This window comes from Myotis lucifugus, unplaced genomic scaffold (genome assembly GCF_000147115.1).
Source record: "Myotis lucifugus unplaced genomic scaffold, Myoluc2.0 scaffold_42, whole genome shotgun sequence".
Classification (NCBI taxonomy): Eukaryota; Metazoa; Chordata; class Mammalia; order Chiroptera; family Vespertilionidae; genus Myotis; species Myotis lucifugus.
This window is the reverse complement of record NW_005871090.1, coordinates 1,316,805-1,335,683: the sequence shown is the minus strand read 5'-3', so window position 1 is coordinate 1,335,683 and position 18,879 is coordinate 1,316,805. Positions and strand designations below refer to the sequence as shown.

The 18,879-nt window shown below is 35.6% G+C and overlaps 1 protein-coding gene across 5 annotated transcripts in view; it reads left to right on the top strand.

The window, feature by feature from the left end:
* MKKS (McKusick-Kaufman syndrome) overlaps nucleotides 1-17,713 on the top strand; it is a 23,168-nt gene extending 5,455 nt beyond the window's left edge. For 3 of the 5 annotated variants that reach the window (XM_014455113.2, XM_014455114.2, XM_014455115.2), the window contains exons 2-7: nucleotides 2,378-2,441; nucleotides 6,617-6,847; nucleotides 9,353-10,726; nucleotides 13,623-13,798; nucleotides 15,419-15,529; nucleotides 16,957-17,713. In XM_014455113.2, the coding sequence (XP_014310599.1) occupies nucleotides 9,742-10,726; nucleotides 13,623-13,798; nucleotides 15,419-15,529; nucleotides 16,957-17,397 (1,713 nt within the window). In that variant the 5' untranslated portion in view covers nucleotides 2,378-2,441; nucleotides 6,617-6,847; nucleotides 9,353-9,741 and the 3' untranslated portion in view covers nucleotides 17,398-17,713. The remainder of the gene's footprint in view (nucleotides 1-2,377; nucleotides 2,442-6,616; nucleotides 6,848-9,352; nucleotides 10,727-13,622; nucleotides 13,799-15,418; nucleotides 15,530-16,956) is intronic. The other 2 variants (XM_014455116.2, XM_023753183.1) reach the window with 1 other exon arrangement.
* Nucleotides 17,714-18,879: the final 1,166 nt, after the last annotated feature.

The window sequence follows — 18,879 nt, the reverse complement described above, 5'->3', positions numbered from 1 at the left end:
CAATAGAAATCTCAAAAATGACGAATATGGAAATCAGCCCTTTAGAGAGTCAGAGCTGACCAGGGGTACATAGAGTCCCTGCTGTAGCATTATGGGCCCAGTCAACTGCATATTTTATCTGGAACAGTCTGGAATCTGCACGATACCCACTCTCCTTTCCCCCACCAACCCCAGCATCCAATAGCAACTACGTATAAAAACAGTGAAGGGATATAAAGATTCTCACGCAACTCTATAAACTTCATAAACTCTAAAAACTCTATAAAGTACACTTCAACCTTTTTGATAAGCCACGGGCTGCCAGTAAACTGTTTTTCTTCCTCATTAGTTGTTAATCATTTGCTCTTTGTTCACATTTTGGATTGCCAACTATTAGTAAGGCTCCCATATAAAATTCATGATGCTATCAGTATATTGTTTTAAATACATTGATTACACGGTAATGGAGGAGGGGGGTAGCGGAGACCGTAAAATACTTATGCATAACTGTTTTGACCTATACTGTACTCTGTGACTACTCCTGACCCACTTCTGACTAGGCTGTGCTGTCAACAGGCCAGCTACTGAGTGTAGGTCAAGTTGACCATGAATGGTGGGATGGGGACGGTGGTTGGATTTTACTGAATGTAAACTTTAGAACTCAGGTATGATCCATTTAGTTCATCAGGAGTTGACAGTAATGTTTTTGGTGTGTGTTGTTTGTAGAAGACCAGAAAAGTTCAGCAAAACTGTTATTTTTGGTGATGTGTAGTTACGGGGGGAAGGAAACTTGTTTTCTAGCATGTCAGTTGAATAAACATGAGACAATATGCAGTCCTTTCTAATGTGTACACACATACACACAAAAAAAATTGAGGATAAAGAGAACTGTTTTTAGCATCATCGATTGAAATTCAGGAATGAAGAATTCACAAATACCTAAAGTGTTTACACATTGTCGTTGTAAAAGAAAGACATACAATTTCAATAAACCTCATCATATGTCACAATCACAGGAGCTGGGTTAATTAATTAACAGTCTGTCTGGTGTTTTCTACATGATTAAAGTACATTGGGTGGAAGTTTTTAAAAATAATTATTTTTTCAAGTACTTGAAGCAGAGCAGCAATGAAGACATAAAAAAGGAATCTGACAATGTGTCCAAAAGACCAGCAGATGGCGCCCAGCAAACCCTTTTACAGGCAAACGGACCCTTTTACAGTGTATTTCCTGCATCCAGGTTGTTGTAAACGTAATTTAGTGATGCTAATAGCAACACGTGGTGGTTTTACTTGACATAATGCTACATAGAAAGAGTAATCTGATAGTTAAGGTCAGGCTGTTCAGGAATTTCTAGGAAGCTTAATTGCCTTTTTCCTTTCACCTTACTGTGCAGTGCTATCACCAAAAGACAAACACCAACAATAAAAAACAACCTTTATTTAGCTTGGAATGTAACAAGTTGAAGAAAGCCTGTCAGAGGCCTTAGTGGTAGAAATTGAGGAGACAATAATCTGAGATACAAATTAGGGGGCGGGAAGGTTGCCATTGTAGACACAGTAATGCCTTAATTTTAGAGAGTATTCGTGGTCAGAAGCATATATCTCAGTGTTTTCCTTTCTTGGCCTTTATATGTTCATATCACAGTATTTTTAATGAGGAGATATAACAAGTTTCTCCCCATTCTGTTCATTAATCTGGTGCTATTCAGAACTAAGAATTAAGCTAAAGAAAACTGAACTGAATTAGTCCAGCCAGTCCCAGGCATATGTTTGGGGGATAATAGACTCTTGCCCTCTCATTTTGGACAAAGTGGCACAAGATTGCCGCTAACCTCTCACATACCGGACATAAGAGTCAGAAGAACAAGCCAGGCTCAATGCACTGGAGAGTAGACCTCAGTGACACAAGTTAGCACCATGCACTGAGAATTTTCTTCTCCTCCATCATCAGGCACTGGAAATTCTAATTGACTCTTATTGCCAAAGTTGAGACGCTGATTCTTAACTTTTGAAAGTTGCCTAATAGAATATCAGCTAAAACCTTTAGGACTGAGAAATCTAAGTTGAGTTCCACAATTAACTGACATTAATCTTGCAATCAATCATTTAGTATTTCCTCATTTCTAAAGTAGTCTCATATAATTGCTAGGAAAACAAAATAAAAAATGTTGAAAACTTTTTAATGCAAGGTATATTTTTTTTTAAAGAAGAGTATAAGCATAATCTGTGTTACGATTGCCTCAACATTTTCTAAACTTAACAAAGGGCATTTCAATGTATAAAACCATTAATATTTTTCTATTTTACTTATCTGAAATTCTCTAATTTCATTTGTTTTGGTGCTCTCCATCTTCCTTAAAGAGTCCCATACTGTCTGTTTTTATTTGTTTGTTTAGGAGTGTGTTGAAAGAAGATTCAGGGAAGATAAGGAAAGGGGAGTGGCAGATACACTACAGGAGGGTAAGAAGGAAAAATTATCTTCCTGCTGCCAATTCTGTTGCTGCTTTACTCCAAGAAAAGCTCAATGAATGAACAACAAGCACTAACTTACGTTAGGGACCAACCCGTCATTGCTCATAAAACCTGATCATATTGAGCACATTCTTGAGAAATGTTTGTTTCAGACTCAGGAATCTCTGGTGCCCATAAAATAGTTCCATATCACTTGGAATGACTTGCTAAGTGTTTTGAGGGAAATTTATCTCAAGATAAATTTTATAGGGTGTCCCCCAAAAATGTATACACACCCTTTGAGTAATTATTAAGGCAGTGTTAATTAAAATACATTTTATTTTCAAAATTGAACTACCAGTTACCAAAGTGTATATACATTTTTTTTGGCGGGGGGTGGGGGGGAGGGGGGGAACACCCTACCTTAATTTTCCATTCCCACATTGGATTTTCCAGTTTCTTTGATGCTCTGCACCATAAAACTTTGCAAAAGTCAGAGTTTTAAAAATAAATTGTAAGTTTATTTGGAAAATGAGTCGTTAAAAAATCTAGTTGGTTCTTATATTATCCTGAGAAGCAACTTATAGAGTCTGTGACCCTGGGCTCCAGAGTATTTACAAGAATAATTACTGCCATAACATATTTAGCAATAAAACATTGAAAAAAAATCTCAAATGTCTATCAATCAGTGACCTGTCAAATTAGGATATCTCCATACAATCAAAAGCTTACAGCTGTTAAAAATCATAATGAAGATTTATGTTCTTGGGGGTAGAAAAGATTACAAAACAGCGTGTATAATATATTTTTGTTAAAACCAAAAAGATTATAGATGCGTTTAGCTTTCTTTTCCTATTCCTATATTTTCTAACTTTTAAAAGTAAGTCTGTATTATATTCATTAGAAAGGGGCAGTGATGCTAATGTTCATTTTGAAAAATCTCACAGAAGAATTGAAAAGTAAAAAGGAGTTAAATCAAAATTGTATCCCCAAAATGTACTTAAAAGCTCCATAAGAGGATATGACTAAAACAAGAACATATTATCTCACTGACTACATTAAATGTCAGATTTCAAACCTTTATTGTCTTTTTCTTAAAGCTAATAGTGCCCTAGTCAAGTGTATTGTGTCCAGCCCTGGGAAGTTGGTTATTTAAGCAATAGAATACATGTAATGTACTGGAAAGCTATTAAGTGAAGAAAACAAAATAAATTAAGGCTACTGTCTTATTTAACCGTTTGAGTCCCAAGCAGCGCGATTGCGCTGCTGAGATTTTATGTCGAGAAAACATACGATTCGTTTGAGTCCCAGGGGGTATTGAAAAAACACTGTCGAAGAATCCCAAACAGCGCAACCGCGCTTTCTCTAAATGAGTACGAAAAGACCCAAACAGCGTGATAGCGCTTGTTTTATTTTATGTCGAGAAATACCAAGCAGCGCAATTGCGCTGCTTGGGACTCAAACGGTTAAGAGTGCTAGTTCTATCTTGCTTGGTGGAGATGGGCTGCTTTGTATGAAGACCGTAAAAGTACTTTGTAAAGTAAACTTTATCATCCTGATCCTAATCATTTTCCAAGACTCTCAAAGGACAACAGAATAATTGTCAGAAAATAATTACCAGCTCTCTCATCCCCATTAGCCAAATCAATATGTGAGATATGGAGAGTTTGAGGAAATAGTGGCATGTAGGTGTTGTGTATGCATTTAAGTAATTAATCATTAAATCAGTCCATCATTTATTAACCAGAAAGTGCTGTTACTGGGCCTTAGTGATATTTGGCAAATAATGAGTTTTCAACAAAAATAGGTACTGATGCCCAGGCTTTACTAAATTAAATCCTAAAAAAGAGGTATAGGTCATTAAGTTATTCTAATGAATAAGAAGAATAAACTCTTAAACACAATATAAATAAAATAGAATGCCTCCTTTGTCCTTAACCCATGGATGACCCAAAGATTCATTGAGCACAGGAAAATAATTTGAGACTCTTCTCCAGGAAGGTTCAGAGTACATCACATTACTGGGATTTAATGGAGAGAATAGTACTTTCCCAGACATTGCTGTTTAATTTGTTCTGGATTTTAGTTATTGAGTTATCCCAACTTTATTATTATAGCCTTTTAACCAACTCACTCTTTTCTATAAGCTATTTTCTGAAAGTTTATAATTCCGGATAAAGCTGACTAATAGTATGTTAGTGATCAAGGAGAAGTAAATGGTGAATAGCAGAAATGCTATCTATTACAAGTACTGTGACTCAATAGTCTCATGTTGAGAGTGACATGTTAAAGTCACCTTAGGTATTGAGGAGACTGGATATGAATGATAATCTCTTCTAAATCTTTAATTCAAGGTACATTGTGGACAAAAATGCCACATGTCATTCTACACAAGCCAGTTGACTTTGGTGCAGCACCTGTCTGTCCTTCCTTTCCTCTAGGAAGTAACCCTTAGAATACTTCTCCCCTCATTATTTCAAATCACCCAGTACCTCCCCCAATTATATTATTTATCCTCAAACATCCAATGCCTCCCCCAACTGTATTATTTATCCTCAAACAGCTCCAAAGGCCTTTACATGGTGGGCTTCAATGAAATGTAATCATGATATAGTTATCTGTGATTGACTTTCTCCAAAAATAGGACATAAGCATGTTAATAAAAGGTATGGTCTCTAGATGTTGCACAAAGTGTGGAGGATACCAAAGTAGTTTAGAAAAGAAAAAGGATAACCCAGCCAGCATGGTTCAGTGGTTGAGTGTCAACCTATGAACCAGGAGGTCACAGTTCAATTCCTGGTCCCCAGGCATGATCCCCAGTGTGGAGCATGAAGGAGGCAGCTGATCAATAATTCTCTCTCATCAATGACGTTTCTCTCTCTCTCTCTCTCTCTCTCTCTCTCTCTCTCTCTCTCTCTGAAATAAAAATATATTTTTTAAAAAGAAAAGGAAAAGGCCATACAATACTTTCAGTTAAAAAGTAGGCCATGTTTTCTCCATCTAATAGTTTAAGTTTAGCAACAATGTCCTTATAAAATGTGAATTTGGACCTTGGGGAGAAATGGTTTCTAATGGTGGAAATAATATATGTGCATAGACATTAACTCCTAAGTTTTCTGTTTATTTTTAATATATGTGCACAGAACACAAAGATAGTTCAGATATTTAGCTCATTGGTGTTATATTTTATAATCTGGACTAAAGGGAATAAGTAAAATTGTGTTCAGACATTTTTCTAATGGCATTCAAACAAAAGTACTATAAGAGATTTCATGATACTGAAATTTATATACATGCAATTGAACCTAATTCTTGATGTATCCCATAGATGATGAAGCAATCCTTATTGTTCTGTGCTCAGAAAAGAACTAGAAAGTGGGTCCCTTCACATCATCACAAGTTTCTAAGCTAATCGCTAAAGCCTAATGAGTGTCTCTGAAACAGAGTGGTATAAGGAGTCTTTTGAGGTTGTCTAGACTCAAGTTCCCAAACCCAACAGATTATCAGAACAGACTACTGGACCTCACGCCACGCTCCAAATCAAAGGCAGGCAGGAAAAAATCTGTTTTAAATACTAACAGGCTTTGTAACTCCAAGCAATTTACTAACCCCAGTTTCTTCCTGTAAACTAAGTTAACAGTAACCCCTGTAGGGTAGAGTTATTAGTAATAAAGGTAAACAATCTAAAATGCAGTGGTTCTGCATGTAAATGTGGAAATGGTATTAATTCATCCTAATTCATAGAGTGCAAGCCATAATTTTTTGGCTACAGTTGGAATCCACGAATGACTATCCCAGTCTCAGTTGAAACACCATCACTTACATCCTGTAAGAATGCAGAATCTAAACTTTTATTGCATACGTAAGGAAATTATATAAAGAAAATTAATCCATGCATGAATGACTCAAAAGATTCATATAACTTTTCCAACAGGTAATGATGCTCCTTTACAATTGTTGACTAAAAGTTTAGTAATGCTTTTTAGGCTTCCCACACCTAATTTCCTTCTATCTTAGGTTTATAACATAATCTCAAAAGTTAATTAACATTGCAGTATATTGTAACAAAAAACGTTTAATAGTCAGCTTTTATTAGAATGCAATATTCTGCTTGTGGTGGTTTATAGATGTCATTTGAAGGATTGTTTTTGTTTGTTCGCTTTTAACTGTTAACCTTTCCTTAGGTTCACTGATGCTGAAGTACTATGAACGTTCAGAGCTTCTGGAGAGACTACAAAGTTCTGATTGTTATGGTACCTTTAGTTGGGCTCATACATTTGGGGTGGCACAGAATCAAAAGCAGCCCTATATTCCAGGTACCTAACAAGGACAACGTTCCTGTGCCAGATAGTCTGGCACTTGCAAGTCCTCCGAAGGACCACGTCCAAAAGAAATAACGGGGTTGCATTCTTCAGGTAAATCGATTTAATCTGTAACTGAATATTATGTTCCAACCAATGGTGTGTTCCAACAATGGGCAACATTATCTTTTAAAAACTCTAGAGTTCTCTCAAAAAGAGCCTAAGTTGGTAAGTTACCTGTTGATTTTATTATCCACGGGCAAAATACTATTCTACAGTTGCTTCTAGAAAAGTTTCTCCCACAGAGACTTTTGACACTTACCTGGCAGATTCATTTAGATGAAAAGAGAAAGAGCAGCCAGTCCATTACTTGTCCTGACCTTTTCCCTAGTAGCAGTGTCAACAGGATCATGAATATGTTCAAAAGAGCAGTTGTCTTCTTGCCATAAATCCATCCAGAACATACAAATCTGTAACTTGTAAAAGGTTCTTTTCTTTATTATTATTATTTTGTTTTTTCCCAAGACAAAACTAATTGTATTCATTCCTTAGTATCTAATGTTTTTGCTTCAAAATAACTTGTTCTTTTGAGAGTCAACAACACTTTCAATGATTTCTTTCCATTTTATAAAGATATTAACAGCTAAAAGCTGTGGTTACTGGTCTCACTACAAGACTGTAGATGTAGCTGCTAACTTCATTCCACTGAAATTCTATAGTACATATCACCATTATGTACTGAAAATATTTTTACTGGAGAAATCGTTTTATTGATCAAAATTTCTGTGGTGATTTGTGCTGTGTGTGTGTTGTAACATGCAAATTAATGTATGGAAGTCACTTCACTAAGGTTTCATTTAAATTTATTTCACAGATATTGCAGACTCTAAACCAGGGGTCCTCAAACTTTTTAAACAGGGGGCCAGTTCACTGTCCCTCAGACTGTTGGAGGGCCAGACTATAGTTTAAAAAAAAACTATGAACAAATTCCTATGCACACAGCGGCGGCAAAAACACCCGGCGGGCCGGATAAATGTTTTCAGCGGGCCGCATGTGGCCCGCGGGCCGTAGTTTGAGGACCCCTGCTCTAAACTAACCATTGAAATATTTAAGTACCTTAGCTGCTCCTGGCATAAAATGAACATTGGTGTTTTTTTTCCTCCCCTCATGCAGTAATAAAAAAAAGATGACTATAACTTTATCACAGGGAGAAAGCTGGCCATCATTGTCTTTACTTTATTTGGGCCTAGTTGCCATGGTTACAGCCTTTAACTAAATTGGGAGGCGTGGTAAACAAATTAACACTCCACATTAATATTCTTTCATTCTCTTCACCTCTTCTTAGCACATCTTCACATTACCTTTTTGGTCTGTGCTTAGAACTTCGATGAGTTTTATTTATGCTAAATACTGTCCAAGTTGTTAGCATCGTTAGCATATTCCTGACAATAGCTAATAATTGGCTGAACCTTCCTTCAAAGCACTAAACCTCAACAGATAAGGTCCCATGGCCTAAGATTTTTATTTAAAGTGTCCAGATTTTATGCCTCACAGCACACTACTTACAGTCTTGTTAAGGAAACTGGTGCACTTGGAATATAAAAACATTTTATAGCATTTAGAGCCTTTGAGATTGAATTGCAAATCAGAGCCTATTTTTCTCTATGATCTAGCACATTTTCTGGCTTTTGTACTTACTGTAATTAACCAAAGTTTTGAGGAGGATTAGTTGTAGGACATTAAAACTGAAAATCACTGATTGATAGGGTAAAACTACAGAAAATTATCTCTCTGACTATAGTCATATTTAAAACATGGTTTGTTCTTTGATGATTCAATATGTTGTGCAGACTTAATACAGCTAAACATAGACTGTACACTGGAGTCTCTGCAGTAGGAATACTAACAGTTACCTTGTCTTCATAATTATATACAAGCAAGGTTTGATATAAATAAATGTACTTCTATTGAGACCTAAGGTTTGCAAGCAAACCAAAGTTACAGAAAAAAAACATACCACATAAGATCTTGATATAACAGAATAAGTACATTTGGGGCTTTTTTAAGACTCAGAGATCAAGTTCTATGAGTTTTATAATGTAGCTTTTCTCTTTTAGAAGCACTTCATATTCAAATTACTGTAAGCTTTCTAGGTGTGTTGTTGTGCCTTCCAAAATCATTGAAATGTCAGCACTTTTTTCCTCAGAGGGTTTCATTGAAGAATAAAGGAGTGGGTGTTTAGTCTAAGTTGATTTATATCTCTTATGTTCTAGAGCAGTGGTTCTCAACCTTCTGGCCCTTTAAATATAGTTCCTCATGTTGTGACCAACCATAAAATTACTTTCGTTGCTACTTCATAACTGTAATGTTGCTACTGTTATGAATCGTAATGTAAATATCTGATATGCAGGATGGTCTTAGTCGACCCCTGTGAAAGGGTCATTCGACCACCAAAGGGGTCGCAACCCACAGGTTGAGAACTGCTGTTCTAGAGGCTTGTGCCAGTTGGTAGTTTCTTTCTTTAAAGAAGGAACAGAGTTTAAAATAAATGATTAAACTATAGTCTATAAAATGTTTTGGAATCATTTCTTTAAAATGCTTTACTTTTATTTCCTATAGAAAGAAGCAGCTTTGAATCTGAGCTTGATATTGAAAGAAGAAATGAAAACTACCAGTTGGATTAGGAAGAACTGGCTTCTTGTAGCTGGCGTTTCTTTCATAGGTGTCCATCTTGGGACATATGTTATACAGTGGGCTGCAAAACAATCTGTAAAATCTCAGTCCGGAGACAAACAAAAGAGTATCAAAGAATGAAGTAAAATAAAATTTGAAATTACTATGTCATTAAATCATTTCATGCTGATTAGCTTCATAAACATGAAGCTATTTAATTCTATAACCACAGTGCATATCATTCTTGAAGAATACTTTCCTAAAATGTTAAAATAAATAGAAAGCTATGGTTAACAAAATAAAAGCTGTCTTCACAAATTACCGCCTGAAGTGAGATGTCTCGTTTAGAAGCTAAAAAGCCATCACTGTGTAAAAGTGAACCACTGACAAGTGAGAGAGTCAGGGCCACGCTTTCGGTCTTGAAAGGAATCGTAGCATCGTGCTATGGCCCTTCAGGTAGGCTGAAGCAGCTGCACAACGGCCTTGGCGGCTCCGTGTGCACCACCTCACAGTCGTCAGCCCTGCTCGCTAACCTTTCCGTCACTCACCCCATTTTAAAGATCCTGACAACTTCCGTCCAGAACCATGTGTCATGCTTCAGTGATTGTGGCCTATTCACAGCCATTCTTTGCTGCAACCTGATTGAAAATGTTCAGAGACTAGACTTGACACCCACCACTCTCATTAAATTAAATAAGCATCTTTTGAGCCTCTGCACCAGTTACCTCAAGTCTGAGGTCTGTGGTTGTCGAATCCCAGTCGACTTTAGTAGTACTCAGATCCTCCTCTGTTTGGTACGCAGTGTATTAACAAGTAAACCTGCCTGTATGCTCACCAGAAAGGAAGTAGACCACATCAGTACTCTGATTCTGAGAGCCTTTTTGCTTACAATTCCAGAAAACGCCGGAGACCACATCAGTTTAGGAAATAGTATCATTGTACCTTTAAAAGGTCAAAGAGTTGTAGACTCTACTGTGTTACCTGGAATACTTATTGAAGTGTCAGAAATTCGATTGATGAAGATACTGCCTATCAAAAAGTCAGATTCCCTCAAGGTGGCACTCTTTCGTGTGTCTTTATCTGGAGACCTTTCCGATACTGGAGAAGGAAGTGTGGTGGTCAGTTACGGGGTTTCTCTTGAAAATGCAGTTCTGGACCAGTTACTTAACCTAGGAAGGCAGCTAGTTAGTGATCACGTAGATCTTGTCTTGTGCCAAAAAGTTATACACCCATCTCTGAAACAGTTTCTCGGTGTGCATCGTGTTCTTGCCATAGACAGAGTTGGAGCGGCTCTGATGGAACCCCTGAGTAAAGTGACAGGTAAAAACACTCAGCTTTTGTCCCTTACAGTAAATAAACTACAATTTTGGGGGGCAGAGATATTTCTGATGTTGTCACTGTTAACATCTTGAAAAACTGTAGAAGCTGCCAACCTCACAGCATATATTAGTATCATTTCTGGCAGCAAACATTTCTGAAAAAGCCCTGTATTTTTCACTTATTAAAGATTGAGTGATTATGGTTATTTTCTATGTATTGCCCAGCTCTAAAATGTACTGCAGAGTCTGTTATAGTCTAAAACTTCACTGTCAAATATTTTACAGCTTATTGGGAAGACTAACATCCTCATAATCATAAGGTCTTTTGATTCACAGTTTACACAACATTCTTCTGTTTGAGTTTTACAAAGCTCTTAAGTCACGTTATAATTCAGAAGGTAATTTTGCAGCTAAAATATTCCTTTTTCTTCACTCTTATGTAACTCAAGCAAACAACTATACTGCCCAAATAGTGGTTCCTAATTAAGTGTGTATGTGTCACGGTGTATATGTCAGTGTGTGTGTGTGTGTGTGTGTGTGTGTTCTAGCTTTAAATATTTCCAGCTGAGCTCCTAGAAAGCCAGGATCATCATTTTCTTTTAGAGCTTACAGCAGGTCTGGTACACAGTAGGTGTTCTAAAATGTTTGTTGAATTGACTATAATATAGTAACTTGCAGAGTTATAATGGAAAAATTCCCTGTATTTCACAAACAATAAATTCAAAGCAGATGTAAGGTTGACATTTACTTACTAGAGCCAAAGAAAAATGACAAGCTGGAAGTTCCTGATTTGAGCCACTTATTAATATTTCTTCAACTGCATTAGCAATCTGTCAGAGAGATGGTCATTTTATTCTGATGGATTGTATTTTTTAAGTTATTAAATAAACCATTGTTAAAGTTCACTGGTTTTTCTCTTAAAGTCATCAAAAAGGAGAATTATGTATTTCAAGTATTGAATACATAACATCTCTGGGTTACTGCCCTACCTTTGTAAGACTCAAATGATTGTCAAAGAGGAAATTTTTAAATAATGGAAATAGTTCTCTGGAACTCATTGTTGATATGAGTCAAACTCATGTACTTAAATATTTGCTGGATTTTCATGAATGGGTAATTTCCAGTTATGAATGTTAGGTATTACAGATTATTTAGTCAGTATGAAGCATTTTCCCACAAAAACAATATCATAAGTAGGCAATGAGTTTCCACATCAGCCCACAATTGTTATTTATTCCATATGCAATTAGAACATAGTATTAATAGCCAGAGCTTTAGTGTTAGATCTTGGGATAAGAGACCTTTTGAGACAGAAAGGTGAAATATATTTTGGGCCTAATTCATTTTCCAGGATATATCTAGGTTAACATTACCTCCTTTCTCCCCCTACATAAAAGGGATTTTATGTAGCTATTTACATAAAATCCCTATTTATTGATGATCTGGGTTAAATAGTGGAGATATTACGCATGAGCAGATAGTGGAGTTACTGTGCATGGGTGATGTGTGTGTGAAACTTGTTATGGATTACAGAGCATTTTTTAACATTGGGTTTATTTGTAAGTAGATATTCCCATTTTTACTCATATGGGCAAGCCCACTCTGAAAAGTTAAGTGGCATGAGTGACTTACTCCACCTCCAGTGGCTGGTAAGCAATAAAGTCAAATCCTTTCACTATAGATTCTCTGTTTTGTCCACCATGAGAAATTATACAAGATGAAGGGTTTTTATTTTTCCCTTAAGTTTTTTTTAGATCATTCAAATATCCCTATTCTTTGAGGCTTCAGAAGTGATGAAGAAAGGACACTCAAGAAGTGAAATTACTCAGTTTTTTTTCTGGGTTCTTATAAATTTTTTGAGCTGGAAGTGTTATAGACATTATTGTTTTAACCCTGTTGGTTTGAAAGAGGAAACTGACCCAAAGGAGTACATTGCTCAATTTTAGTAATGTTAAGATTTTAAACTTAAATTGTTATTTTATATAGCAGTTTGATGTCATTTCTTTTCTTACATAACTTCCAATACATTTTAGAGATTTTGGAAACTTTCAGTCATCCTAACTTCTCATTCTATTTTTTTTAGTTTTTGCTTTGTAAAATTTTACTTGTGCAGGCAAAATAATATATCCAAGAATAACAAAATGAAATTAGAATGTTACATATTTTATTTTGGCATCATTTAGGTAGCTATAATAATAAAAGGGTAATATGCTAATTAGACTGGACATCTTCCAGACATCATTCCGGACATCCTTCCTGATGAAGTTGGGGCCAGAGGGAAACCAGCCCGGGTCCCGGGTGCCAGAGGGAAGCTGGTGCCGGCAGCCAAGGGAAGGAAGGCCTACTCTTGAACAAATTTTTGTGCATCGGGCCTCTAGTTTACATATAAAGAGTTGAAAAAAAAAATCCTGTATGTTCACTAAATAGAGCCCCGAACAGCTATTTGGATGGGTTAATTTATATGATTTAAGGTGAAAATAATTATGTCTTTTAAAAATAATAGCCTATGCATTCACTTCACCCTATTTCAGAGTAGTGGGGTTCTTAATTTTGAATCTCTAATTCATGAATGGACTTTCAGAGATTCTGGATTCCCAGAAAATGTACGGAACATTTCACGTCCCTTTTTCTAGAGAGTACAACAAAGCTTCTAAAATATGTTCAAAGAAGTCAGTGAACTAAAAGAACCTCTGCTTTGCTACATTTGTATATCATTTTAATAACCAAATATTGCTTATTTCATGAGTTTAAGAAGATGCATCTTGTTCTTTATTCTTTATGTCATATTTTAAATGACATGCTTTATGGGGCTTACATTGGCTAGGAAAAAATGTTATAATTTTAAATGATTGTACTAGTATACTCCCATTTTCACTCATATTTTGCGTTTTCAATAGGAACACAGCCTATTGGTTCCCTTGGCTCAATCTCTCCTAGTAGTTATGGAAGTGTGAAAGATTTGTGCACTGCAAAATTTGGCTTCAAATGGTTTTTTCATCTTATTCCTAATAAAGCAACTGTCTGCAGCTTGCTTCTCTGCAACAGAAATGGCACTGCCTGGGATGAGTTAAAGGTAGGTAATGAACTTTGACTTCCATATCTAGGGGCTGAGGCAGGAATTAAATAGTTATTCAGAAAGGTATAATTTCACATTGGTGAGCAACATTCCCCCCACCACCACCCCCATAACTTCCCTTGGTGGTATAGAAAGCAAAAACAACAAAAAATGAGAGTATTAAAGTCACAAGTAGACACTACAGTCAACCTGGCATATGTTACCATTTATTATTTCTAGTATTTGCAAATAATCTAAAGGTCCTTAACATATGAACTTTTCATAAGAAATTAACTTGAGTTATGTACTCTTTAATGCTAAATGTGTATGAATAATTCACTTAGATACTGAGTTCTCCAGTAATACCCATCATCCACCTCTTAATAGAGTTTGTTCTCTACCAGCAATAACACATGCAACTTTTTTTTAAACTATAGTTTTATTGATTTGAGAGAGGAAGAGAGAGGGAGAGAGAGGAACATCAATGATGAGAGAGAATTATTGATTGGCTTCCTCCTGCATGCCCCACACTGGGGATAGAGCCCACAACCCAGGCATGTGCGCCTGACCGGAATTGAACCTAAGACTCTTCAGTCCACAGGCCAACACTCTATCCACTGAGCCAAATCAGCTAGGGCCACATGCAACTTTTATATAAGGAAAGTGATAACCTATGGTATTGGTCACAAGCTTGAAGATGTATGCTCAAGGTTATATACCCTTGATAAATATTAAAGGTCTCTGTGTTTTTCTTTTTATTACTGCTGGGTTGCAGCTATATTATCATTTCCATAGCAACTTGAAATAAGTTTTACTAGTATATCAGCTATTTATTTAGACCAGTGATGGCGAACCTTTTGAGCTTGGCGTGTCAGCATTTTGAAAAACCCTAACTTAACTCTGGTGCTGTGTCACATATAGAAATTTTTTGATATTTGCAACCATAGTAAAACAAAGACTTATATTTTTGATATTTATTTTATATATTAAATGCCATTTAACAAAGAAAAATCAACCCAAAAAATGAGTTCGCGTGTCACCTCTGACACGCATGTCATAGGTTCGCCATCACTGATTTATTTATTTTTTTTTTAATATATTTTATTGATTTCCTTATAGAGAAGAAGGGAGAGGGATAGAGAGTTAGAAACATCGATGAGAGAGATCGATCAGCTGCCTCCTGCACTCCCCCCACTGGGGATGTGCCTGCAACCAGGGTACATGCCCTTGACCGGAATCGAACCTGGGACCTTTCAGTCCGCAGGCCGACGCTCTATCCACTGAGCCAAACCGGTTCGGCCGCCATCACTGATTTAGACTAAAATATTTTTTTAGTAAAAGTACTAATAAATCTTGCTGACCAAGTTACTTTGTGGCCATTCATTTGTGAATCTCAATTTGCAGAGCTAAGTATATATGAAAGATGATATTAATCTGGCCATGAAAACAAACATTTGGCTAAGGTATTTTTCTTTAGTCTCTAATCTTTATTAAACCTAAAATGTATTCATCACATTATAACCTTGGAAGCACAGGTTTTATTCTTTTGCAATTAAAATCAGGTTCTTGAGAGCATGGCTGTATTTCTTTGTGTATCTGATGTCACTGTCTGATTCTGGTTATTTCTTTGTCTTGTAGCTCACATGTCAAACAGCACTGCATGTTTTGCAGTTAACAATCAAGGAACCGTGTGTCTTGTTGGGAGGTGGCTGTACCGAAACTCACTTGGCAGCCTATATCAGACACAAGGTAGGTTCAATAGTCCTTCTCAGATTATCTGTTCTCAGCAGTTTTCATTTTATGAGACGATAAGCCAAATCAGAATACCCTGGAGCCTTTACTGCTTAATTTCTCTGCAACCCAAATCAGATATTGTATTGGAAAACACTTGAGGAAAATAACACTTACAAATGTAAGAAATATCTTTATCATAATGATTATTATTAATATAACCCATTACCAAATGATCACATTCTTTGAGTATTCTCTAAACATTGCATGTTGAAATAAGCGTTCTGTTAATGGGAGTTATCATATCAGGGATCTCAGTACTGTGGTACAATAGTAATTGATATTCACAAGGAAAGTGTTAAGATTCTACAAAATACTTTAATACTTTCTGGATCATCAAGAAAAGAATTAATTTTATTTTTTAAAGCATTCCAAATATTAAATTCTATTATATTTTTAAAATTGGTATCCATTTATGATATGTATTACTTCTATCAAAAAGAATTTTTTTATTAATCTAGGAAACCATTTCCTAACAATAGATAAACTTAGTGCATAATAGTTCTAATTATTTCATAAATACTGACCTTTATTTGAAAGTGGATACAAACAGATACGTGTCTCTCTCATATCAATGTTTCTCTTCCTCTCCCTTCCTCCCTCTCTAAAATTAATAAAGAACATATTTTTTAAGATTTTGAAAAAAGACAAAATGGGAATATAATATTCTTAGAGATGATCTCATCTGGTTCAAACCTGCTGGATAAAAAAAAAATGTCGTCTCTGATTTTAAGTAGTTAAGATATAAATTTTTAATAATCATTCAGTTATTAGTTTGCTAGTATATTACTTTTTGTTCTATCATGGAATTTCTAGGATAAACTATTTAGGATGGTGGAATCAGAAAACAATTTAAAGTCATTAATTTAATTAATTTAAAGAGAAAGAATATTTTTAAACATTGATGTAAAAATTGCATACATTCCTAAATGATCTTTGTCTTAGTAATATGTGTGTTCTCATTTGAAACAAATTTCAAACATTTTTCCAAATATAAATAAGTACTTTATTTAGACATAGTCTTCAGCAACTTCTTCCTGTGAATAAAGACCTATAATACAAGCATTATGCCTTGTTTTTCATATATTAAGTAGGCACTACTGGGCAGCCATTCAGAATACATTGATTGTGGGGTTTATTCTGATTCATTCATTCTGATAACATGACTGGTAGCATACATTTTTATTATAAACAATCAAGTAAAGGATTATTGCTTGGTCAGCAGACTCATATATGCCCATTAGCATTGTGCCAAACCCCTAAGTAAATTGAAAGTAAGTAGTAACTTTATGAATAAGGGTTTAAGCAAGCATTCTGTTTTTCAGAAACATTTTTATAGCATTAATTACTCTGTATGTGTTTTTAATTGTTTAATTACTCTTTAGACTTTCAATGACCCAGAAAGCATTCTCAAAGATAGTGGATGTACTTCAACAGAACTTCAACTAATTACTGAAGCATTTTGCACTGCGCTAGAATCTCTCACTGGCTCTTTAGAACATGATGGAGGTGAAATTCTCACTGACATGAAGTATGGACACTTTTGGTCAGTTCAGGCAGATTCTCCCTCTATTGTTAACTGGCCAGATTTGCTTACAAGATGTGGCTGCGGACTACACAATAGCCGGGAAGAACTCAACTGGTCTTTCTTAAGGACTTCTCGGCATCCTTTTGCACCACTACCGTGCCTTCCACATGAAGCTGTGGGCTCAGCCAACAACCTGACCTTGGACTGTTTCACTGCTAAGCTCAGTGGCCTACAAGTGGCTGTGGAGACAGCCAATTTGATTTTAGATCTTTCATATGTCATTGAAGATAAAAACTGATATAAGGGAATAGCATGTTTATATTACAAAAAAAAAAACTAGTCAGTTGTTAATTAAGTACTGATTATATTTGTTCTCTCTGCATTTTTGGATAGATGATCCACAAAATTATAGATTTCTTTATATAAGGAAAAAGGGTATGATTCTTAAATAGAAATACCATAAAATAATAAAAATGTGAAGCATTATTAAAGATATTGCAGTTATCTTAAGGATTCCACAGATACCACTGTATGTTGCTCTAAATTTTTACTGTTGTTATTTTGACATCATCCTAAGAATATACAGAAATAAAAAAATTCCTAATCTATCCTAATCTATGCCTTAGTTTGTATATACTTATAGGTATTTTCAGTTATTAAAATTAGATTCCAAAATATCACAAAGCATCCAGTACATATTGCTCAATCAGAAGTACTCAAACTGTACATTTAGCAAAATTTCAGTGTTCTTTATCTGAGACTATATTTATTCAGTGTTTAGGTAATTGATGTAGAACCTGGTCTACCAGCAACTGCTCATTTTTATCACACTTCTTCATTTTTGGTATTTTGAGAAAATGTGTGATTAGGAAAAAATAGATTTATATAGTAACTAAGCAGCATAGTGGAAAAGTTATTTCTCTAGTTCAGTCAGTAATGTAAAAAAGAAACTAGAACAGCTTTTGTACTCAATTTAGAGACACTGATGTTTCACCAAGGAATGTAATTTGATTTTTATGCAAATGCAAGGTGTATTGCTAAATTGAAGAAAAAATACAGAATCCAACTAGAGGATTAAGTATGGAGCTGTATGAGATGCTAAATTAACCTTTTGGAAAACATTTAGAAAATGTTTGGAAAATTGAACAACCTGAAAATTAATGATCAGGTCTATAGTCATGACAAAGGAAGATATAATTTTTAAGCAATTTCCTCCAATAATCTTGCAATCCAAAAGAATTTTTACCCTGAGCCAAAGAAAAAAATTGCAGTACAAACTCACAGCAATGCAGTATATATTTAAAAATCAGCTATACCTCAAGCTTCATAAAATATTTATCTAAAATTTTACTTCTTTTATTATTAGAGTCAAATAGAAGGGCAGTGTGGTAAGCAGCCTCTAAGATGGCCCCCAGTGATCCCACCTCCTGGTTTTTGAGCCCTGGCATAATCCCCTACCCTTGGGTATGGGCTGGATGTAGTGACTCCTTTGAATCTCCATTCCCCCCTTTGTAGACAGGAATGTCTTATTGTGGTTATTCATGCCTGATCGTCATTATTTGTTAGGAGTGTTAGACAGCTTGCTTGTCTCATTACCGTCATGGGTCTTCAGATGGAGAGGAACTGTGCTCCAGGAGCTGTACGTGGAATTACACTGAGGAGCTTCACCCTGATCTGATTTCAGTGATGAGATTTTAGACTTCCAGCTGATGTTGCAGTGCAGTGAGACTTTTGGAACTCTGGGAGGGTGTGAATGTATTTTGCATGTAATTTTGCATGT